Source organism: Podarcis liolepis, assembly GCF_965112155.1.
Source record: "Podarcis liolepis genome assembly, chromosome: 10".
NCBI classification, from domain to species: Eukaryota; Metazoa; Chordata; class Lepidosauria; order Squamata; family Lacertidae; genus Podarcis; species Podarcis liolepis.
In genome coordinates, this window is record NC_139562.1 from 20,691,536 (window position 1) to 20,708,263 (window position 16,728).

General features: G+C 42.3%; 2 protein-coding genes across 9 annotated transcripts in view; one reads left to right on the forward strand and one right to left on the reverse strand.

Moving 5' to 3' along the window:
* DNM1L (dynamin 1 like) overlaps positions 1 to 8,477 on the forward strand; it is a 37,873-nt gene extending 29,396 nt beyond the window's left edge. For all 4 annotated transcript variants that reach the window (XM_083461979.1, XM_083461981.1, XM_083461982.1 and 1 more), the window contains 4 exons: positions 1,171 to 1,338; positions 2,521 to 2,630; positions 3,786 to 3,945; positions 4,731 to 8,477. In XM_083461979.1, the coding sequence (XP_083318105.1) occupies positions 1,171 to 1,338; positions 2,521 to 2,630; positions 3,786 to 3,945; positions 4,731 to 4,787 (495 nt within the window). In that variant the 3' untranslated portion in view covers positions 4,788 to 8,477. The remainder of the gene's footprint in view (positions 1 to 1,170; positions 1,339 to 2,520; positions 2,631 to 3,785; positions 3,946 to 4,730) is intronic.
* Positions 687 to 16,291, reverse strand: YARS2 (tyrosyl-tRNA synthetase 2). 5 transcript variants are annotated; one of them, XM_083462055.1, is made up of 7 exons: positions 15,472 to 16,291; positions 12,196 to 12,363; positions 10,650 to 10,805; positions 10,272 to 10,442; positions 9,452 to 9,856; positions 7,093 to 7,234; positions 2,045 to 2,872 (listed from the first exon to the last, which is right to left on the reverse strand). In XM_083462055.1, exons 1-5 carry the CDS (start codon positions 16,266 to 16,268, stop codon positions 9,676 to 9,678), a joined length of 1,473 nt encoding a protein of 490 aa, XP_083318181.1. In that variant the 5' UTR covers positions 16,269 to 16,291; the 3' UTR covers positions 2,045 to 2,872; positions 7,093 to 7,234; positions 9,452 to 9,675. The 5 variants fall into 5 exon arrangements, with proteins under 5 accessions (XP_083318182.1, XP_083318181.1, XP_083318180.1 ...); XM_083462054.1 differs by lacking the exon at positions 2,045 to 2,872 and adding an exon at positions 5,191 to 5,779; XM_083462056.1 differs by lacking the exon at positions 7,093 to 7,234 and having other exon boundaries at positions 687 to 2,872.
* Between the last annotated feature and the right edge of the window lie 437 nt (positions 16,292 to 16,728).

Sequence of the window (16,728 nt, forward strand, 5' to 3'; positions counted from 1 at the left end):
GAGGGCTTAGAACAAAACTGGGATGCTCTTGAGTTTTGCCATTTGTTCTGCTCAGTGGAAAAAGCCCACTTAATGAGGATGAGAGATTTTCTTAGTTGGGCTGGGGAACCTGCGGCTCTTCAGATGTTGGAGATGGTGGGAGCTGTAGTCCAACAACATTTGGAGGGCCAAAGGTTAGCTATCCTGGTTCAAAGCCATTCAACCTACCTAGGCTCACCAAAGGAGCAGATAAAAGTTCACATAATCTAGTAGGCTTCCCCCAGTCGAAGAACATGATAGCGTAAGTTTCTCTTGCCTCTGACAGAAATATTGGTCCAGATCAGACAATTGTTCCCATAGCTAAATATAACTGTGTGGCTTAATACAGTGAAGCTGGCACTCAAGGAAAGCTGAAAGCCTCAACACTTTCTGCGCTTCATGGTTTATGATCCAGGAATGATAATTCAAACCAAGCCTCTTGAATTATTGGGCATATCAAAACACCAAATGACCATTTTTTAAAACATCCGCCCATCTCTTTGTTTGATGCTTCCTTTCATCCTTGTGTGCTCTGATGTAAACTCAGTCTTGATTATAATCGGTTGCTACAGCCTATCATCTTTCTCATGTACTTAATAGAGTTTGCCTGTAGTTCTCTTGCTGAATACCTAGGTATGTTTGCATGTCAACATGAGTGATGAAACAGGTAGTTTGTCACTGTTTTTATTTATTTAGGCAGTTTATAAACTTCCCCGTCATCCAGCATGTTGTGGCTTCCAAGGCTGCTACATCCAAACTAAAATATTGAATACATTAAAACTCTATTAAACAGTGAATATCATGGAAATGCAGCCGTAATATCAATAAAATCCACCAGAGCCATAAAAACAAACACTAATGCCAGTTGTAAACCATGCTGGAATGCCTGGGCAAGTTGGAAAGTCTTTTGGCTTTTTGGAGTCAGGCAAAGTTGGTGGCATTGGGCTTTTCTGGAGATGGCTTTCTATGTGTATTTAGGGCACTACTCGGTCTAACCTTCCTCAATGGTGTGTGTGTTAAATTGAAGATTTAATTTCTTGCATGTAGAATGGGATTAAATGAATCACTAATAATCAAGCATTTGGAACACAGGACATTTCCCTTGCAAATAACTGATTGGAATTTGGGCATTGTATATTTTCTTTGTATTAGACATCCTCTGCTGTGGGAGATGGAGCTCAGGAAGCCGGAACAGGCAACTGGAGAGGCATGCTGAAAACCTCCAGAGCTGAGGAAATACTAGCTGAGGAAAAATCAAAACCAGTAACGGTCCTACCTGCTAGCCCTCAAAGAGGCCATGCTGTAAATTTGCTGGATGTGGTGAGTTTCTCAGCATAGGAACAAAATTTGCAAGCTGGTACAAGAAGAGCAGGGTGTGCTCCTCACAGAATTTAGGACTGGGCAGGATTTGGTCCTTCTGAGTTATGTTCTCCACCCGTTTTTAAACATGGCTGTCAGCCAAAAGTATATTGTAGCTAGTAGCCAGGATAGAGGTATTCTTTGGGGGGGGGGATACAAATTTAGTGATTACCATGAATTCTAAAAGGTACTTTTGGTTTGTGCAAACAAGTACTTAATTTATATCAGCCTCATATTTTACATGCTAACTCTGTACCAAATTATGCACCACTATATTTATACTTTCTGTTGGAATATCATGTGCAAATTAGCAAAATGGACAGGGTGGTTCAGATTTCATGCAGTAGGAGAGGAATGCAGCATTATAACCCACTCTTTATCTAAAAGGGCTCTCAGAGTGGCTTATAAATGACAGTACAATAATTCAACTAATAGTTTAATAGCAAAATGCTACTGGTTTGTGCATTCTGTACCACCCTGCCACTGTGATTTTTGTAGCAGATTGCACAGACTGTCATTTTAGCAGAGGTTGAAATGGTAGATGGAGAGAGGTGAGACATGGGTTATTTTTAAACAAGGATATGCACTGTTTATACAGGAAATATATGTAGGATGGAGTAGCTTGAGTTTTCCCAGGCTGTTTGTGGCTTTGTTAGTGATAATGTAGTCATGTCCATAAGCTTTACTCTATAATATTAAGGGCTGGAAACATGCTCTTAAAAACACAAAGAATAAAAAGCTCAATTTTGAGGAGCTTTGTTCTTAGACTTGGCATATTTCTCAAGAACAATGTCCATTCACTCCAGCAAAGAACAGCATGTCATCTTTTTTTAAGGCCTAGGATCTATTGTGACTTGTTCACAAGTGACAGCAATGATGCCACCATTTCCCCCAAGAGTCAGGTATGTTGTGTCACCTCCAAGGTTTTAATCTGTAAAGCCTCATATTAACAATCTGTTTTAAAAAAATAAATATTCTTTTGACACTTGCCAGCATTGTTATGTCACCAGATGGAAACCACCTCTAAAATCAGGTGTATTTGCCACCTTCTTGTAGTTCAGTCTGAACCTGACTCTCCTATTTGAAGTCCAGTGGAACTGCAGGCTCATGAAATATTTTTGACTCTGCTTTTTCCTGCATCAGCCTGTTCCTGTTGCACGCAAGCTTTCAGCCCGAGAGCAACGAGACTGTGAGGTGATTGAACGCCTTATCAAATCCTACTTCCTGATTGTGAGGAAGAACATACAAGACAGGTTTGCGATCTTACTTTTTCAGGATTTGACCCTCTCATTTCTTTATTATTCATTCCGATAGTATTTTTTACTGTTAAAAATATAAATATGGTTGAACGGCTCTTTGTAGTTTCTTTCCTGCACTTCAGTTCTAACGGACTGTTTCACAAAAATAACCATGAGGTTTTAGTGTTTTGGTGCTTTAGCACAGAAACAAATGTTGCTATATTGTGAGTTATCTTCAGGGTTGTTGTTTCTAAATTCTGTAAATACAAAATACACGTATCATACAACTAATTTATTACCAAATGATACTCAGTCTAAAACCATGTGTTATAAATACCAATGTTAGTCTATCTCAAGAGTAGATCCATTGAAATTAATGAATGTAAGTAACAAGTTCATTCATTTAAGTGATCCTGCTCAGAGTAGTCTGAAGTGGCCTCAGTAGCATGGAATGCCATATACCAGCTTTGGCTGGTGCCCTAGCTACACACCTATCTGGACAGGGGTAGACTGACTTCTGTTACCTACACTCGTAACCTGTAGGCTAGATTGCTGCAATGTGTTATACGTTGGGCTGCCTCTGAAGATGGTTTGGGTACTTCAGCTGTTGCAGAATTCAGCAGCCAGCTTGCTCACCAGGAAAAACAGTTTGAGCATATAGCACTGACCCTAACCCAACTGTATTGGCTGCCACTTGGTTTCTGGGCCCTATTCAAACAGCTGGTTTTGACTACAGTCTCAGGACCACAATACAAGGACTGCCTCTTTCCATATGAACTAACCTGGGCCCTGCAACCATCACTTGAGGTCATTCTTCATATGCCCCCTCCATGAGAGGTCTGAAGGGTGGCAACATGAGAATGGGCCTTTTCTGTGGTGGCTCCCTGCTTGTGGAATGTTCTCCCTAGGAAGGCTCATCTGGCACCTCATTACATATTTTTAGGTGCCAGACAAAAATAATTCCTCTTCAACCAGGCCTTTGATGGTTAAACAGTCTATGGTCTTTTAAGTGTTTGGGGGAAGGTTATTAATCATTGTTATGTATTTTGTGTTTTTATGTTGTAATCTGCCCTGTGATCATTGGGTGAAGGGTGGTGTATAAATTTGAGAAAGAACCCCTAGCTCCCTGGTTTATGTGCTTGATCTGTTTGTTTGCTTGCTTGCTTGCAGTGTGCCAAAAGCAGTGATGCATTTTCTGGTTAACCACGTGAAAGACTCTCTTCAGAGTGAGCTAGTAGGACAGCTGTACAAAGCCTTATTGCTGGACGACCTATTGACTGAATCAGAGGACATGGCTCAGCGGAGGAAGGAGGCAGCTGATATGTTACAGGTACTGCAGTCCCTTGTCTATAACAAGCCAAGTTAGTTTTGTTATGTACACTAGTATAGTTTAGTTATTTTCATACTCTGCCACCGTGAGCCTCACAATTGTGTCTTACATGGGGGTTTGGTTCTAAGGGTTCTGCATATATCCAAAAACACATACACAAACCCTTGGAACTGCTTCTGCGCAAGCTCCGGGATGCTCTCATGGGGGCCATCTGAATTCCTCTGAGATCTTGTGGGAGCATCCCAGACCTGGCACGTAGAGGCAAGAACGTGGCACAAAAAGAGCTTTAAAGCTCTCTGCCTTGCTTGGGAAGCAAGGCCCTTTCCATATGCCGGGTTCACTTTTAACTTGTGGGATTTCAACCAGATGGCCTTCAACTGTGTAGGGTTGAAATTGTGCAAGTTAAATGTGCACAAGATGCAGTTGTACTGCACCCAAAATTTAAGATCTAGTTAGTGCACTCTTTGGCTGAGGTCATGAGAATTTCTACCATTCCTTTTCCAGATAGGACTGTGTGCAAAGTTCATTGGCTATAGACATGATCAGAAATAAGCAGTGTTTTGGCTTGGTTTATGAACCAAACCAACCCATCTTCCCTGAATCTTGCAGCATGTGAGGTCTTGCATCTTGCAGAGGTCAGTGCTTTGTTGGCCTCACCCCTCATGCTACCATATTCAGCCATCACTTAATTATTCCCCAATGATTATTATTGTATTACTTTTGTGGTTTATTTCTGCCTGTGACTTGACAAGTATAAATCTCAGCAATTTCTGTTCTTGTCCTAGGCCTTGCAGCGAGCCAGTCATATTATTGCTGAGATTCGAGAGACACACCTTTGGTGAAGGGCTTCTCCAGCTGGATGAAGAAACGGATGACTTGAAAATTGCTAGGCATTATATATACTTATGAACTTCTATGTTTACTGCAGTATGTATAAATCTGCTCACATAAAGACAATTCAGTTTGGCTTTCTACGGACAGAAAAGTATGCTGTACTTGCAAAACAAGTCTCATATAATCAATGTATTTTCTTTACTAGTTTCCTGGTGCAAAGACCAAGGTCTGTTCTCCTGTGAGGAATTGGACTGGACTGAACTTAAGGAAAGAACCATGTAAAAATTCCAGTGCCTGGCTTGCTAAATGAGTTGCCTGTGGATAGGATGAACAGTGTAGTATTGTGATGTAGCCTTTTAAGCTGGTTTTGCAATATAGGTTTTTCAACCATGAAGAAAGGACACCACGATATTTTCTTTAAGATGAATTTAATTGCATGCACTCTAAAGTCTCAAACAGATAAACAGCACAGTAGAAATACTGCCTTATAAACTGTGTAATGTGTACCCTCATGTTTTAGAACCTTAAAAGAAATATCTGGCTAACTTCCAAAACGCATTGGCTATTTTTGTCCTTTAGCTAGATAAATCTGGAGTAAGTGGAGATTCTGCTAAGAAGCGTTATTGACAAAGAAGTAATCAGAATTTGAAGAATCCTCATGTCTGGGACCAAAACCCGTGGACCATCCACTTGTAGAGTTCCAGACTAACAAAACAGCAATATTAAAAGGTACTGTTGCAGATCAGGTTTCTCCTAAATCATTGTGAAAAGTGAAGAAACTTTAGAAAATATTGATGTAAAAGCAGCTGGCCTTTAGACTAATTCAATGGTCCCAAACCATTACTGTTTCTGAGCTTCTTTCATCTTAGTTGTTGGTGTGGTAACTTGCTTGATTGTCTGCCATAGTCACCAAAATCGACAGTAATGACACTTTAGTTCCTGAAGATTTTGTAAGTTTATGTTTAACGCACAGTACACCTGCTCACACACAACATTTTTCCTGCATGGAAGGGAAATATGTGTTACGTTGGAAGAACTATGTTTTTAGATTCCTGTGAGGTGCATATCCTAAGTAGATATTGCCTTCCTCAACATGTGTACTTGTGGAAAAAAAATAAACCCTTGGCCTTCACACATTGTGTACAGGATTTTATCCACTCAGTCCTTACACAACAGGCTGAAAAGAGTAAACTCATCTTATACTTGAGACAAAAGGTATTGGACATTAAATGAGAATGTTCAGTAGCAGTTTGAAAACATGCTATTTCTCTCTTCTTCCCCTTCCAGTATATTTAAACATACTGTATTTGAGATGGTGCCTTTAAGGGTGCAGGCACTTGGAACCCTCCTCAAAAATCATATATACAGCAAGAATATTGAAAATAAAATCATGCTTTAAGGTCACTTCTGATGCTTTGGCAAATCTGTGGCATGATGGTACTTATGTCAGCCTCCTGAGGGGTATGTTAACCACCTACTAAGTTCAGTGAACCTGTACCTAGTGCCCGCTAACGTAGAATTATCTCATTCCCTCTATTTCTGTTCTTCAGGCAAGAATGCTGTCACTTAAGTAACCAAAATGGCACCACCCCATACCCAAGTGGGCACAGCATGGGTGGGAGAACTCCTATGTTTGCAGAAATACAAAAAAGAAAGACTAACTAGAGGGAAACCCAGTCCAGTGAGGGGTAAGGATACCCAGTACCCATGAAGTGCTGTTGAGTGGTGGGGGTCATGCCAGGTAGAAGGAAGAATGGGCTAAAGTAATTTAGGGCATGAAACAAGAACACTCTACTGATGGGGCTATATATCTAGATTGATGTGATCATGTTTCACTAAAGAATTAACCTGTAAAGGTGAAAACTTCCAGAAGTCACTATTTTTTAAAAACAACAACAACAACCACCCAGTGATAGTGTGGGGGCCTTTGGTCCACTAGATGTTACTAGCTACAACATTCACCATCCCTGGCTGTGCTTGCTAGGACCAATGGGTGTTGGAAGTTCAGCAACATCTGGTATAAATTAACAATGTTGCTGACCTGCAATGGTTAAAGACCTATAGAGGATGTTTGACTGATAAATTTGTCAAAAGATAAAAAAAAGATAACTAAGAATTAATTCTGAATAGATGTCAAATTACTATGAGTTCTAATTTAGCCTGTCTCATCCACTGTTTTAAAAGGTATTGATTTTGCCAGACACATTAAGACATGGCCTGGTGAAACCAATGAGCACTGTCCCATGGAAGTGGGATTCAACATATATCCTTGCTTGCTGGATATCAGAGGTACAGTAATGTGCAAATAGTTACCATGTATGGTGAACCACAGCCTAGGCCCCCTTATGTGACCCTCATAATTCTTTCCCAAGCCACACTGGTCACTGGCCTTGCACCCTGAACATTTTTGCATAGCTGGAATGGGTCCTTGAATTCAGATACGGCTCTTGGTTGCCTGGATGGAGGATAGAGGGGACATATGTAGAAATGACTGTAAAAAACTAAAATTTATAATTACATTTGTTGCTCTGCCCCCATTTGCTGTATTCATCACTGGCATGTGGACATCAGGATACAGCTTTCAGCCAGTAAAAGGTTCCTCACATTAATATATTGCTTATTTATTTATTACTTATAACCTCACTGCCCCCCATCAGATTTCAGGGTGGTACAGAGGTGGGGAATTAAGTCTTATGGTGGAAACTTAACCTTTTCAGCCTCAATATTGTTTCAATTTATGACACTTCTGTGATAACCATGGATTTTGAAGCAGATGCCAATGTTCAACAAGGTGCTGAGTATATAGATCATCTGTGGATTACTACCCCTTGAAAGAATTCCTAAAGGCAATCTTGCCCTAAAAAATACTAAACTACACAAGGAGCAGGGAACTGCCAGCCCACCAGCCTACAAGCCACACAAACACTTTCTACTGACTCCAACGGTGTTTGTCAAAACTATTGCAGTGATGTTCTTGATGGAAGCTTAACCCACATTCTCCAACATCACACATTCTTTCAGCGGTATTTTTTGGGGGGGTGCAGGACCTTGTTCTATGTTTGCAGCGGTCACCATAGCCACATGTGGCATGCAGCTCCCGGAGAGATGAGAGGAAATGCAGCTTTGGGGACCAAAAAGTTCCCAAGCCCTGCTCCATCTGAATTGTGATCGCTAAGGTTTTAAAGGGCAAGCCAGTCTGTCTTCACTAGAAAATCTCTTCATACTGCCATGAAGTTTTCGAATAGACCATTTCAATCTCACATAGTTTCAAGTAATATCAGCAGCTGTGAATATATTTAAAATGGCAGCTACTAATGCCACTGCTGTACTAGCACTTTCAGTATTGCTTGCACAGGATTGAACAAACCACGTTTCTACAAGGTTAGCATGCTATGTACTATATTATGCACTTTGAGTCATCAGGGTGTGTGTGTGTGGGTGTGACTGCATTTAGAGTGATTTTCATCCTGCCTTTTAGGCTTCTGTATCTAAGGCAATGGAACGACACAGCTGTACGTATTTTAAAAAATCACTGTCAAGTCCAATTTAGAATTGAAAATGCATAAGCGAATTGAAAGAACATTTACCTATGCAGACTGAAGGGTAGTTTATCCAGCATCAGTTGTATGTAGTTACTTTTGTAAATAAAGCGGATTGTGTAGAAACGACAGTTTTACATCAATAAACCACATTTTAAAATATGGTCAGTTTTTAACTTCACTTGCTGAGACAGTTGCTAATGGCTAAGGGGTCACTATGTCAAGTTATATAGCTACAATAATTTTCAGAAGGTGTGAAGTTCGCCAGCTAACTCATTTGTACAAGCAGCCTCTTTGAGTAGGTGTTATTTAAAGGTGTAAAATTCAACCCAAATTTTTGAGGTAGGGAGCTTCTACCTACTATGGCAGACTGGACAAAACCACTATTGGATCAGAGGCCCAACTGTTCACAGGGTATACATACTGTAACCCTGAGGCAGTAGACCTACATTAACTATACTTTGCTTAAAACATAAGGAACTTTGCTTAAAACATAAGGAACTTCCTATTAGCTGGGAATCGTAGAACTGCAGTTGGAAGGAACTGTGAGGGGTCATCTAGTCCAATCTGCATGTTGTAAGAACAGCTTTTAGATCTGCTGGACATCTGTACTATCCTTAGAAAGCTAAATTACACCCTGAGTTACAAATCCCACACTCCATTACCTGCTACATGGGAGCATAATCTCTATATACATTCATCGTAGAGCAACCTCAAGGCATCGACCCCAGCCCATGTTTTGCTCAAAAACAGCTTGATTACAAAGCAGAAAGTTCAACTGTGTAATGAAACAAGCACTATATTGTTTAGGATAAAAAATTGATTCTTATGTCTTATTAAAACCTAATTGCTGTTGGCATTACAGTGCCATACTCTTCTGTCCTCCAGCTTCCAGAACATAAAATAGTTGATAAAATAACTTGGTTTTAAAAAGTTAAAACCCATTAAAAACAATTAAGATTAGGTTATCTGTGGGCTCAGGAGCTAGCTGCCTGGCTTGTCACTACTTCAAACGGAAATGGGTTCTTGTGTCACATTTACTACCATTCACATCCTTAACACACTAACAATGCAAGTAATAATAACTTTCAGGATTAATTTAGTTACCTTTATTGTAGACAAACGTTTTATACCAATACGTATTTCAACAGTTGCGTTCTTTGGGTAGACTCTGCATTGTACCATAGAGTTCCTCCTCGTTTCATGATTTAAGTACGAATTAAGATGCCAATTTCTAGACGATACCAAGTCTCACACAGTGAGAAAAAGCAATTCACACCACAGTTCTTGCGAGTTGTTTGGTGTGTGTTCTCAGTCCATGAAGTAAAATGCACTCATAATATACTTGAAAAGAACCTCAGCATTTTTGTTCTTCGTGTGACAACTGAAGCCATTTCACAACATAGTAATTTCTTTTTCCAATTCTAAGGAGTGACAAGCCATTATTGAGGATATGTTGTCCAAGAACAAGAACAGCATCGGGATCAGTTACTTTAATGTGGTTTATAGAAACTCCACCACTTGTTATGTCACGATACCTTGAAAAAAGAAATTGTACAGTCAATGACACGGCTAGAGCTAGACCACCTTACAATAGTTTAAAGCTGTCAGTGATGACAAATTAGGGTAGAAACTCACTCAGCCACAGACATGCAGGCAATAGCAGACAGTTGAACTCCTGCTGCATACTGTGACAGGAGAGGGGAAGAGGAGGTGGCAGCAGAAGTACCATATTGGATCTTCCATCAGATATGTACTACCACCCCCTCTGGTCATGGTACCCAGTGGCAATTTGGCCAGAGGGAGGTCAGGTAAGAGATGCAGCCTCACCAGGAAGGCTGTCTCACACAGTGAGGCTGCCTACTAAGTAGAAACTTAGTAGAAGCTTGAAGCTTGTTTCTAGACTAAGCAGCTACAGAATTAATGCTGCAGAATATGTAAATATTAACTTACCCCCTTGGTCCATCTACAATAGCATTCGCTTTCCGACACAAATCAAGTACTGTTGTCCCAGGTTCAAGCATCAACTCAACATATGGTGCTTCCCTGAAGAGTTCTTGAAGCTCTTGGTCAGACATAGTCTCTAGTGCTGTTATGTCACTGTAATAAAGAGCCCTTGTGCACCTGGTTTTTAAAAAAAATAAAAATAGAAAGAGTAATCAATATTTACATTATGACCAAGACTTGCAGAAGTAGCTTTTATCAATGTTAGCAATTTAGAAGACTCCTCTGTAAATTCTGCATCTTTGCAAAGCTGAAATTTCCTGTTTGCATTTCCATTAACATTTTGGTCCAAAAATAAACATATTGACAGCCTAAGTCTCCCTTTACCTCTTAGCAGATTCCAGACCTGCTTTCCCATGAACAAGCTTAGTTACTTCAGCAGCAAGCCGTTTCTGGGGCCCCCACTTCTCAGGCTCTTTAGCATGCATTTCCATAATGTGTTGGATTTCCGGAAGAGGGAGGAAAGTGAAAAGCTTCAGATACCTTAAAGGGAAAATAGCCACCATCATCATTTATTGTTTATATGCCCCCCATCTGACTGGGTTACCCCAGCCACTCTGGGTGGCGTCTAACAAATTAAAACATGATACAACATTGAACATTAAAAATTTCCCTATACAAGACTGCCTTCAGAGCCACATTTTGCTTCTGTAACAGACAATGCAGATATACACTAATTTCAGCCCCTCAATCCATGCTTTAGATTACGTAAATTTTTAAAATATTAAAGTAGTAGCATAATCTTGTTAATGACCAAGTAAAAACAAAAATGCATTTTTATGTTTGCTTTTTTAAAAGCTGAAAATACTGAATCTAAGTCTTCTGAACAATATACAGAGGGGGGTCTGTGTCAGTCTAGTTTTTGCAAAACCAACCAAAGTCTTAAAGAGTAACTTTGTATTGTTTTTACAGTAACAATATGTGCTTAGGATATTGACAAGACTATTTCTTGCACCAGTACAACAGCACAAGCCCTCTGCACAGTAAAATCAGAGGCGGTCAAAGATGTAGCAGAACCTCAGAGTATTTTGGGACTTAATAAAAACGTTGAAGAACACCATATGCAGGTTTTATAATATAATCCAGTGTTCAAAACTTCAATTGTTCTAGGCACCTTTTGCGACAGGGAATTTCATTAGTACAAGCAGTTTCTGAGCTCTGGGAGCAATACTGTGCCTAAGATTTTGGATTAAAACTGCAGAATGAAAGGAAAGGATGGCCTTTTTCTGCCTCCCCACTTCCAGCTACTCTCCAAAGACTGGAGAAGAGATCCTCTTAAGAATATTTTTTTGGGGGGGGCAGGGGAAGGACTAGACCATGTGAAAAATGAACATAATATTTTAGCTACAGTTCATTCATTTTCAGCCTTGTATTCTTGTGATAAAAAAGCGTGCCTAGACATTCCATTATTGTGCCCATAACCTAGGTGTAAGGTGCCATTTAGCTCCTAGTTTTCATATCTGTTTCTAACACTGATGGAAAGCAGATAATACGTTATTGTTTATGCAAGGTTAATAACATTTTTTTTGCTAACAAACCTCTAAAACCTTGGACACATTTTGAGTCCTGCATTAGTTATTTTTAGCCTGGGCTAGATTGGACCCTTTTGCATATATATTCTAAATTTTAATTTATGCCCCACCTCTTGCCAAAGGAACTCAATATGGCATATATAGTTTTTACCCCCATTTGAGTCATGACAATCCTGGAAGGTAGATTAGGTGAGTGTGTGGCTGGCCTAAGATGATTTGGTGTGGCTTTGAACCTGAGTTTTCCCATTTTTCATCTGACGCTAACCACTACCACACACTAGCAAAGCAGTCATTTTGTTCTAGAACAGTAATTCGCATAGATCGATAAGAAACGTACTTGCCTTTTAACAGCGCTATCTGGCTGTCTCACAAAGTACTGATATAACTCAAAGGGAGAGGTCCTATTTCTGTTTAGCCAAACTGCATTGCCAGCAGATTTCCCCAACTTATCTCCAGTGGTACTTGTAACAAGAGGCACCGTTATTCCAAATACATCTTCGCCTGTCACCCTAATAGGAAACAAATTACAATATTTAAGTTATGTTATTGTCAACAGAACACGGTACACATTTAATTTCAAGACCTACAAACATTTCTACAACAGAAGGCATCAGCTACCTGTCAAAAATCTGTTAATCTGCTTACACAATGAACTCTCCTCTCCCATCAGTCACTTGCCTCTTTATGCCCAGTTCTTTTAGAGCTCTTGACAGCCCAGAGCCCCCCTTGAAGGAACTAGTAATGGCACAAGTATTACATGTCATGCGCAGATACATGCCCCCTCTTGAAGGAACTAGTAATGGCACAAGTATTACTCAGACCTAAGTTATATGATATTTTGGTTGACTAGTTCATTTAATACCCCTAGGCCTTGAATGTTAGACTGCCTCCAAGAAATACTTTAAACAAGCACTGGCCATAAAAAGCTGATACTAAAGGGGAAATTAAATAAATTAGATTGGACAGTCTACTGCATAATGATATCAAGCATCCACCTGGTGACTTTTCAAGATAATCAACCTTTTTCTTTTTTTGATGGAAGCTAAGTGATGCTGGTACAGTCCTCCAGACTGAGGCCATGTGGTGTTAATATGTCCACCATATAAAGGTAAAGGGACCCCTGACCATTAGGTCCAGTCGTGACCAACTCTGGGGTTGCGGCACTCATCTCACTTTATTGGCCGAGGGAGCCGGCGTACAGCTTCCGGTTCATGTGGCCAGCATGACTAAGCCGCTTCTGCCGAACCAGAGCAGCACATGGAAACGCCGTTTACCTTCCTGCAGGAGTGGTACCTATTTATCTACTTGCACTTTGACGTCCTTTTGAACTGCTAGGTTGGCAGGAGCAGGGACCAAGCAATGGGAGCTCACCCTGTCACATGGATTTGAACCGCCGACCTTCTGATTGGCAAGTCTTAGGCTCTGTGGTTTAACCCACAGCGCCACCCGCGTCCCTCTAGGGAAAGGTAGATAGTATTTATTAGACTTGCTAGCCACTTATTGTGCACAGGTCTCCAAACAGCTCACAACAAAAAATGAATAAGAGGAATATAAATATATGAATCTACTTTATAATGTTAGACCACTGGTCCATTCATCTATTCTTATTAGAAGCAGGTTTCAAAGTCTCATGTAACCTTTTCAAGTACAGTTACCCAATAACTTTCTAACTAGAAGTAGAGGAAACCAATGATGGGACCTTCTGTGAGAAGGGTGTGTGCTGTACCTGCTGAGCAAGAGATGTAACACTTCCATAAAAGATGTCACAATGGGAACTTAACATAACATAATAGTGCACTGTTTCTCACATTTATTCATTTTAAAGGTAGAAATGCCTTAAGTGTTATTCAAAAACTAATTATCAATATATCTAGTGCTAGTGATGGAGCAGCAGCCTACTGTATGCTGAAGTGCCAAACATACCTATACCAGGGCAGGGTGGGAGGTTACAGTAGGCCCACAGCTTTTATGGATTCCATCTCAGCTATACAGCCAGCGAGCTGCAACTGCACAAATTAAATGCATGCAAGGCAGAGAGCTTAAGAACTTTTTGGCATGGAAGGAGCTTTTAAGCTCTCTGTCTCACCTACTGGGCTCTGGGAGACTCTTGCATGGGCTCTGAAGGCCATCACCCTGGTTCCAAGAGATCTCACACTGACTCTGGAAGATAAAATTGCCCATTCAGGGACAGTTCCGGGGGCTGTTTTGACTACAGTGGTACCTTGGGTTAAGTACTTAATTCGTTCCAGAGGTCCGTTCTTAACCTGAAACTGTTCTTAACCTGAAGCACCACTTTAGCTAATGGGGCCTCCTGCTGCCGCCGCGTCACCGGAGCATGATTTCTGTTCTCATCCTGAAGCAAAGTTCTTAACCCAAGGTACTATTTCTGGGTTAGTGGAGTCTGTAACCTGAAGTGTATGTAACCTGAGGTACCACTGTATATGCAATTTCAGCTTTACACGCTACCCCCCCCCCGCAAAAAACCCAACGTAACCCCCACGTAAGACGCAATCCTGCTGTATAGTAACTTTAGACAATACTGCGTGTTTCTTCTCCTGACCGCATATCAAATACCAGAAAACAACAAAACCCAATCTCTGGATTCAAGTTGTACATGTTTATATTACACAGAAATCATATTACAATTATTATGCTTCTGTCTATGTAATTGCTCCAGAGACCTTAGATGGCCAGTTTATAAATATAATTAATAAATATCAGAAACTACTCTGAGGAGCTTGTTATTTCAAAGGAGTACACTAGAGTTTTCCATCCCCTCAAATTTCCAATTCTTTAATTTGAAAAATGGTAAAAAATACTTCCAAAAAATGCCTCTCATATTTCTATATTCAAAATAAAAAAATTCCTTCCAGTAGCACCTTAAAGACCAACTAAGTTAGACTAACTAACTTAGTTGGTCTTTAAGGTGCTACTGGAAGGAATTTTTTTATTTTGACTATGGCAGACCAACACAGCTACCTACGTATCTGTAACATATTTCTATATCTAAGTGAACTGTTTTATTGACTCAGTGTATGAACATTTTTGTAAAATAACGATTACACATGAAAAAATAAATCAACTCTCAACAGGGGCTCCCAACTGTTTCTCTCAAGTGTCCCTCAACAGCAGCTGTTCCATCAGGCTGCTGCAGTAGGTGAGGTGGAAGGCAAAGTCAATTCCTTCAAGTTTAGCTTAAGAGTAGCTCCAAGACCTGGGCCCATTTCATCAGCTCTGCTAAAAGACCAGCTGAATCAGGAGCCTCTTGCCTCTGAACTTCCCACAGGGATCTAATTGGCCACTATTGATAACAGACAAGATGGGGCTTGCTGGATCAGGATCCAGCAGGCTCTTCTTAGGTTCCTAACTGCTCCAATTTCAGCTGGCCGTTACGTGCACAACTATTTGTTGAGAACGGATCCTTGGCTTTGCCTGCTTGCTTTCCCTCTGCCCTCCCCACCCCATGCCTCTTCACTTGCAACGCACCTGTCCCTATTGATTAGGTATGTAAGCTACTGCTCTGTAATAACCTCTCCCCCATCCAGCTACCCCTGCTTAAGCGTGGGGGGTGAGCACACTCCAAATGCAGGCCTCCCCCACAACTCCTTATCTCGTACTTGGAGACGAGGTCGTGTCCGGACATGATGTTGCCCATCTGGTCCGCTCCTCCCAGCTGGATGCGGCAGCCGTGGTGTCGGTGCAGGTGCAGGAAGTCGTAGGCCTGCAGCGCCGGGTACAGGAACTCGGCCAGCCCCATGCCGCCGGGGCTGCTCAGGCGGGCCTTGCAGCTCTGCCTGCTCAGCAGCGTCCCCATGCGCAGGTGGCCCCCCACGGCGCACAGGAACCCCACCACGGGCTCGCGCTCCAGCCAGCTGGCGTTGTCCAGCACGGCGGCGCGGCCCAGGCGAGCCCCTTCCCCGCTCCAGAAGAGCTCGCGGTGGTTGTCGAAGAGCCTCTGGAGCCCCCGGCGGAGAGAGGCCGCGTTCTCCCGCGCGCGCTCCTCCGGGAGGACCTCGCGCTCCTCCGCGCGGCCGCTGGGGTCTCCCAGGCGCGCCGTGGCGCCGCCCACTAAGGCTACCACGTTGTGGCCCGCGCGCTGGAAGTGAAGCAGGCCCTGCACAGCCAGCAGGTGCCCGACGTGCAGCGAGTCGGCCGTCGGGTCGAAGCCGCAGTAAGCCGTGACGGGAAGGCGGCCCGCCTCCAACAACCCGGGGAGCTGCTCCTCGGCGGCTTGGGGCGGGAAAATCTCCTGGAACAGGCCCCGCTCGAGCTGAGCCGCTAAGAGACCCTTGGCCGGAGCCCGCGGCCGCTGGTCGTGGGACTGCCGCCGTCCCCCAGGTGCCTGGAGCCGGGGCGAAGCGGCCCTCAGGCCGAAAAGCCAACGGCGGCCGTCTCGTAGCGCGGGCGCCGCCATCTTAGTTAACGGAAGGTGGTGCGCGCGCACATGGCGCAGAGCATGCTGGGAGGAGGGGGCGGGGTCGAAGCGTTCCGCCTTCTGCCCTCATGGGGCCGCTTAGAGGGGAGCTTTGGCGTCCGCTGCGGACGTCTTTCTGGCATTGGTTATTGACCAGGCTCCTTGCTTATTTCGTCGAATAAGGAATAATAAAATTTTTTAAATAATAATAAAAACACAGACAGGTTTTTTTAAAGAATTGCCTTCTTTGCCTGTTCTGGACATTGAAGCAGAACTTGCTCTCCCCCCTCCACGAAGTTTCCTTAATGCTCAGCAATCCCAAAAAACAAGCGGCCTTAAGCAATGAAGTGTGCTTGGAGATCCCTTGCTCCGACCTAAATTATTAAACGCACAATCGGGGGTATATTACTAAATAAAGTGGCGTGGGAAATAAACTGCCTGTACAAAACAGTATGTTTTA